This window comes from Charadrius vociferus, unplaced genomic scaffold (assembly GCF_000708025.1).
Source record: "Charadrius vociferus isolate BGI_N301 unplaced genomic scaffold, ASM70802v2 scaffold1164, whole genome shotgun sequence".
Taxonomy (NCBI): Eukaryota; Metazoa; Chordata; class Aves; order Charadriiformes; family Charadriidae; genus Charadrius; species Charadrius vociferus.
This window is the reverse complement of record NW_009648158.1, coordinates 81,209-87,557: the sequence shown is the minus strand read 5'-3', so window position 1 is coordinate 87,557 and position 6,349 is coordinate 81,209. Positions and strand designations below refer to the sequence as shown.

The window sequence follows — 6,349 nt, the reverse complement described above, 5'->3', positions numbered from 1 at the left end:
AGTAACATGGAAAAGTGGTAAATGGATGGGAATAAAAATGTCTACGACACTTCAGCTCATCCAATGTACAAATCATCTGGGGCAGCTTTCGGTTCTAACGAAGGCAGGTCCCAGCCTCGGTGCAGGGAATAGTTAAATGCCTGGAATATCATTATATTTTTCCCTAGCTTTGCCAGCAGAGGATCTTCTCCTCCTATTAGATTAATGTAAACTGATGCCTGCGTCCATTGTAAGGCAAAGGTTTAGTCCCCAACTTTAGGGAAGTTTGCTTTGTCCGCCAAGCTCTGGTTTGGGTGAGAAGTTGGCGTTTCGTACTGTAATTCCCTTGGAGGGCTGAAAACCCCCAACAACTGTAACAACAAACCAGTTAGTGGTCTAGAATTCACGACTCTCGAGCAAATCGCAATTGGAGAGCCTGAAAAGCGTGATCTCACTTATTTAATGTTCCTTGTAAAGGAAGAGAAAGTGGTGGGGAGGAAAGGGAGTTTATTAAACCCACGGCTGGTCCAACTGTGGGCTGAACCAGCTGAGCTCCCTGCCAGGCAGCAGCTTCCCCCCGAAGCAGAGGCGACAGGAGACACGACATTTCGCTGGATATAATCCTTAAATACCCATAAACACGAGGGTTTCCCCAAATGTGCTGAACCACGTAGGCAGAGCGGTTTGCAAACCGGGAACCAGCAGCGCTGGAGGAGTTTGTGGGATGTGTGGACTCACATACACACACACCCCGTGTTGGCTGTCAGTGTCTTAAGAAATAATTTCTTGGCAAAGCCTTTAGAAGACTCTTCTCTTTTGCTGCTAACCAAAAAAAAAAAAAAATTTTTTTTTTTTTTTTTTGTTAAGACCAAGCGCTTCCATAACAGATAGAAAGTTAACCAGCAAGAGTTATACTCACCTCTGCACTGAGCACAGGGCTGCGAGAGCAGAATTCCCCCTCCAGGTTTGGAAGTTATTCTTAAAAAAATAATGCATTAGAGAGAAAGAAATAGAGGAAAATGTGAGTGAGCTAAAAAAAAGGGAGGGGGGGAATAAAGAATAAAAAGAATAAAGATAAAAGAAAAAAGATAAAAGGAAAAAAAAAGAGAAGAAAATGGCAGGGGGGGGGAAGGAAGGGCAAGGGAAATCCCTTGTCCGGGATTTTACCGTAAAGGCTGAGGTTGGGAAGTTATTCAAAGTCCTCGATACAAAGGAAAGAAAAGGCTAAACTTGGGAAACTTCCTTTTCAGGGCTTTATTGTTGGCCATTAGCCCGCCTGTCTAGACTTCAAATAACACCTTGTTTATCTGTAAACAGGAGCGGGGGCTGCTTGGGGCTGCCTGGTGAGGAGAAGATCAAGGGTGAGGGTCCCCGCGCTTATTATCCCCGCAGCTCGTGATGTCAAGGTCAAACAACGCCTAGTCACGGTCAAGGGTAATACAGGAGTGACGTCACGGCCTGCTGACCTAATACCCAGCGAGCCGCGGGCGTCAATGGGTAAATAAGCAAGGAAAAGAGAAGCGAGCGATTCCCAATGCCGTTTCCTAACGGGGGACATGAAGAAATGAGTGGGGAAAAAAAAAAAACCCAACAAAAAGGTAGAAATTAATTGGATTTGTGTTCCCGGGGGGGTTCACGTCCGGGGAAGTTCGGCTTCCGCGCCCGCGGAACTTCAGCAGGGAAATAACGAGCTGTTCCTCGGGTTTTGCGTGTCCGGGAGCAATTTTTATTTTGAAATTTAAAGAAATTTTAAATTTCTTCTCCTCCGGGGCAAGTGCCTCCTCCAAAGCCCTTGGAAGAGGATGACCAAACAACTTGAGTTGTAGATCATATTTTGCCCTTCTTCTGGACAAAAAAAACCCAACCCAACCATATCTCGGATCGGCAGGAAGGATTTATCTCAAAAATATAGTGGGAGTATTATTTTTCTTCCAATAGCCCCGAAAACATGTTTTTTTTCACCCCAACCAGCGGGATTAAAGGACCGACTGTCCGTGGATACGTGCAGAGAGGAAGGGTCCAATCCTGACCTCGCTCCGCCGTTACCCCGACCCGGCTCCAAACCCGGCTACGGGGAAAGACTCAGCCCCACATTTCCGGGGGTGAAGCCCGAGGTTCTGAGCAGGTCGGGGACGGGGTCCCCTTTCCCTGAGATTTACATCCTCCCCCCTAAAATCCCAGTCGGCACCTCAGCATCGCCTGCCTGCATCCGTGCGCCTTCCCGGTTCTTGGGGGATGGTACAGCCCCCATTAGGAGGACGGACGGGTCCAGCGACACAGAAAAAAATAAGAATATTATATTTTTGATATTTAAAATATCGTGGGAAACGTGGGCAATGCCCAGCGAGCGCCTGATTTCATGGTGTCACCAGTATCTGCCAAACAAGACCAGCAAACCCCCTTGGTGCCCTGAAGTGCGATGAATGATTTTCTTGTTTCTTCTCTGGTTTTACGTTTGTTTTCTCCCCCCACAATCCCCGTTTAATTCCTCCCACGCGGTCTGAAAGAGCGACCGACGCACAAACCGACACCCACACAGCCCTCTCGCCCTCCAACAAAATTAACCCACAATCGACAAAAACTTCCAGAATTGGAAACTCCGTGAATAACTTGGGCTTAACTACCCACCTCCCTGAAGAAGAAAAAATGTATTTATCCATATCCCCTCATTCCCTCCAATAACACCCCCCACCCCCAATAACCTCAATTTCATCAACATTTCCTTTTTTTTCCCCAAAAGAACTGGCGAAATTCAGGTACAATGAAGAAGAATAGAGGCACAGGGAACAACACGCTCGCTGTCGGGATATCGGATTTGGGCTTGTCTGGAGTTGCTCTCGGGCATTGCAGCGCCTGCACACACGGCAAGCTTTTTTTTTTTTTTTAAGGGGAAGGGGTTTTTTTGGCCTTTTTTTTTTTTTTTTTCCACCCAAACCACACATTCTCGTGGCTGTCGTGCGGCAGGGCGGGTTTTACCAAGGATTTCATCCCGCTATCGCAGCGGCGATGGGTTCCTCGAGGTGTTGTGGTATTTCCTAGCTGAGCCTCTGTTAAGAATAATTAAAAGAAGAATTAAAGCTCTGCCGGTGCTTCCAAAACACAGAAGCTCACCAAAAGTGTTGCAAGAAACACCGTCGGATAAACCCCCGGGTTTCTGCGCTCATCAGCTGCGCACTGGGAGAAATCAGGGAATGGGGGGAAAAAATCAGGGACCCCTTTTTTTTTCCGCCCCCATCCCCTCGAAAGGGATGAGGAGCCGTGGCAGAGGATCCAGTCCGTCCCCCCCCTCCGGGTCACCCCATCCCCGGTATTAGCCAAAGCCGCATCCCACCTTTTCGGAGATTTGGGATCAGTCTGGGAAGCATCCAAGTCCATATAGGTTTTTGCCGGTATTTCTGGCGGTGGTATGGGCTCCATAGGGCACACGCTGCCACCGCACCGAACCCGCGGAGAGACGCTGTCCATACGCACACCCTATGTATCCATCTTTTAGGCGCATTTATAAAGCTATAGGTAAACGCATAAGTACACACGTGCCGTATTAAACACACCGGTACCGACCGTAACTGAGATCTACACTCCGCTTCGTGTGAGAATATAGAGGGTTGCACTTGCATGAATATATATAAATTTATATATAGCATAGAGACGTTGTTATATGCTGTATAGGTGACAGACCTTTATACAGAAATACACAGATCGCCTTAATACCCAGACTTATATAAATTACACGCACACCGTCAAGCCCCGCACACATACATGTAGCGCATATATATATAATATATATAATATATATGCACCGACGCCCAGATCATAAAAAGAAACGGACATACACGGTTATATGGACATGCCATTGCATACTCTTCTACAAATGTGTATATATATTCTGTATATACGCACTTAAACATATCAGCTTGAACACATAATGTATCTACGCACGCTTTGCTGTGGACACAAACGCTAATCTTTTTTTAATATAGCTTGTGCCTGCTCTATCTGCCCCTCACATGAATATATGCGCACACTCAATGCAAATTTAACCCGCAATAATATTGTTTTAGGTTACATCCCTTTAAAAGTCCTCCCCCCCCCCCCTTCCCCTCCCCTTTTGATCATTTAACGAGGTGATTAAATCTAGCAGATATTAAGGTAGATTGTAATCCGCCTATGGAAACAATTTCCTCTCTCGTATTTCTTCCCGAGCTACGCGGCCGGCTCGGAGCCGCGGAAGTTCCGCGGGCGCGGAGCCGGCAGGGCCGCGGAGCTGCTCGGCGGGGCGAGGGCAGGTTGGGGAGATTTTTATCTGGGGCCGGAGCTGGAGTCAAACAGGTTTAGCGAAACGCGTCCTTTGGGAGGGAGATTGAAAGAGATTAGAAGCGTCTCCAGAAAGTCAGCGCGTTTTCACCCGGGGTAATTGCGGGAGAGAAGAAAAATAAGGACAAAAAAAAAAAAAAAGGGGGGGGTAAAAATTAAATACAAAAGCACCCATCTGACTCTATTTTCTCCGCTTTTTACTCCCCCTTGGGAACAATCCTCCTTGGGGACGCGCATCTGCCCCTCGCATCTTCCAGAGAGCACCTTATTAAGCGGTTTCTGCCCAAATTTGCCAAATTTCCCCCCCCCCCTTTTTTTTTCTTTTTTTTTGTCATTCTTTCCCTGCGGAGGTTCCTGCCCGGGCTGTATTTGCGGTGGTTGGGGAGAGGAGGCGGCTGGAGGGAGGGATGGGAGAGGCACAGAGCTACAAAGAGGTGCACAAAGAGCCTCTCCTCAAGGCAAAACAACAACAAAAAAAAGGTATTTATTTTTAAGAAATGTCATCTGCAGTCGGTACATTATCATCTGGACACCACAATATTATATACATATACAAGACATTAAAAAAAAAAAAAAAGATGCTTTTACATATCCAAAGAACACTGTCGATAATTAGCCGGTTTAAAGAGGGAAAGAAACAAACCCCAAAGACAATATTGTGCATTTTTCCATCTTGTCAGCGGAGAACAGACATTCCAGTTTTATGGCAGAGATCTAGAAACCCTCATGAGAACATACCCAAAATAGTCTCGTACAGCAACTTGCTTCCACGTGGGACCTAAATCGGAGGTCGGGATATTTAAGCGATACCGAGCAATGGTTTTCTTCCCACAATAGCAGCCTTATTTCTTATTTTCGGTCCCTAGCGCCGAAAAAATACGAAGCTGATGCGACTTTGCCATAGTTTCTCCATACATTTATACATCGGTGGGTGAAATGGCCCGAGATATGGAAGGCTGGCGAGGGGGGGTCGGACTATACAGCGTTACGGGGCAACATTCAGAGTTCATCTCTCCTTTAACGTGACTACACTCTTAGCTTATTATTATTTTCTTTTCAAAATATACACAGTTTAACCTTATCGACGGATTTCTCCGAGCAAAACGGGGGTTTTCACAGTCAGAGCGGGGCAGAGGGGCAAATCAAAGATGCGGTTGGTGGGGTTTTTTTTAGGGGGGGGATGCGCGTGTGCCTTTGTGATGTCGATTTTTAATTTTTTTTTTTTTTTTAAATAATGACTTGGAATCAGCAGAGTCCCGATGATGTTATCATACAAACTACCAGATAAATATTTACGCTTCTTGCTTCCTTTTCCTTGCCCTTTCTCCTCCAAAGTCATCCTCTGTCAGGTGGCGTGGAGATGCGCTGTCTTGGATTTGCTCACCACCTTCTTCTCCTTGACTCTCCGGTTCTGGAACCAGATAGTCACTTGGCGCTCGGACAGGTTGGTGGTGGCCGAAATCCTCCTCCTCTTCTCTTTGGTGATGAATTTGCTGGCCGCGTACTCCTTTTCCAACTCCTTCAGCTGGATTTTGGTGTAAGGGACCCTTTTTTTCCGTCCCCTCCGATAGCTGCTCACTTCGGGTTGTAAGGGGACCACGTCTGGATTGAAGAAAAAAGAAAAACACAAAAAAATATAAGGAAGAGGGGAAAATGGGGGGATTACTGCACCCCAGGGCGTGGATTGGGGATTTCTGCACGTCGGGGAGAGAAATAAAGAGGGAGAAAAGGAGGATAAAGAGTGGAGGAATGCGAGCGAAGAGAAAGGGGGAGAAAAAGAGAGGGGGAAAAAAGACAAGGCGGGCGGAAAATGCATCCAGCGAGGGGAATACTACTATAATAATAGTAACAACAACCTAATATTCACAATTAACGTAGTGAAAGCCTGTTTTTCTTGGCGACGCTGTCCACGCTGATAAACGAGGAGCATCAAGTCAACACGCAGACTGATGTGCGCGGATAATCAAAGGGACCTTCCAAACGGAGAGATTTAGGACAATATCTGGGGCTTCTCCCCTATTTTTTTCTTCCTTTTCCTATCCTCTTCCCCCCCCCC

The 6,349-nt window shown here is 46.7% G+C and overlaps 1 protein-coding gene across 1 annotated transcript in view; it reads right to left on the bottom strand.

Moving 5' to 3' along the window:
• Positions 1 to 5,638: 5,638 nt before the first annotated feature.
• The window catches only part of HOXC13 (homeobox C13), a 3,126-nt gene continuing 2,415 nt past the window's right edge, over positions 5,639 to 6,349 (bottom strand). The window contains exon 2 of the mRNA XM_009884061.1: positions 5,639 to 5,895. Within this exon, the coding sequence (XP_009882363.1) occupies positions 5,639 to 5,895 (257 nt within the window). The remainder of the gene's footprint in view (positions 5,896 to 6,349) is intronic.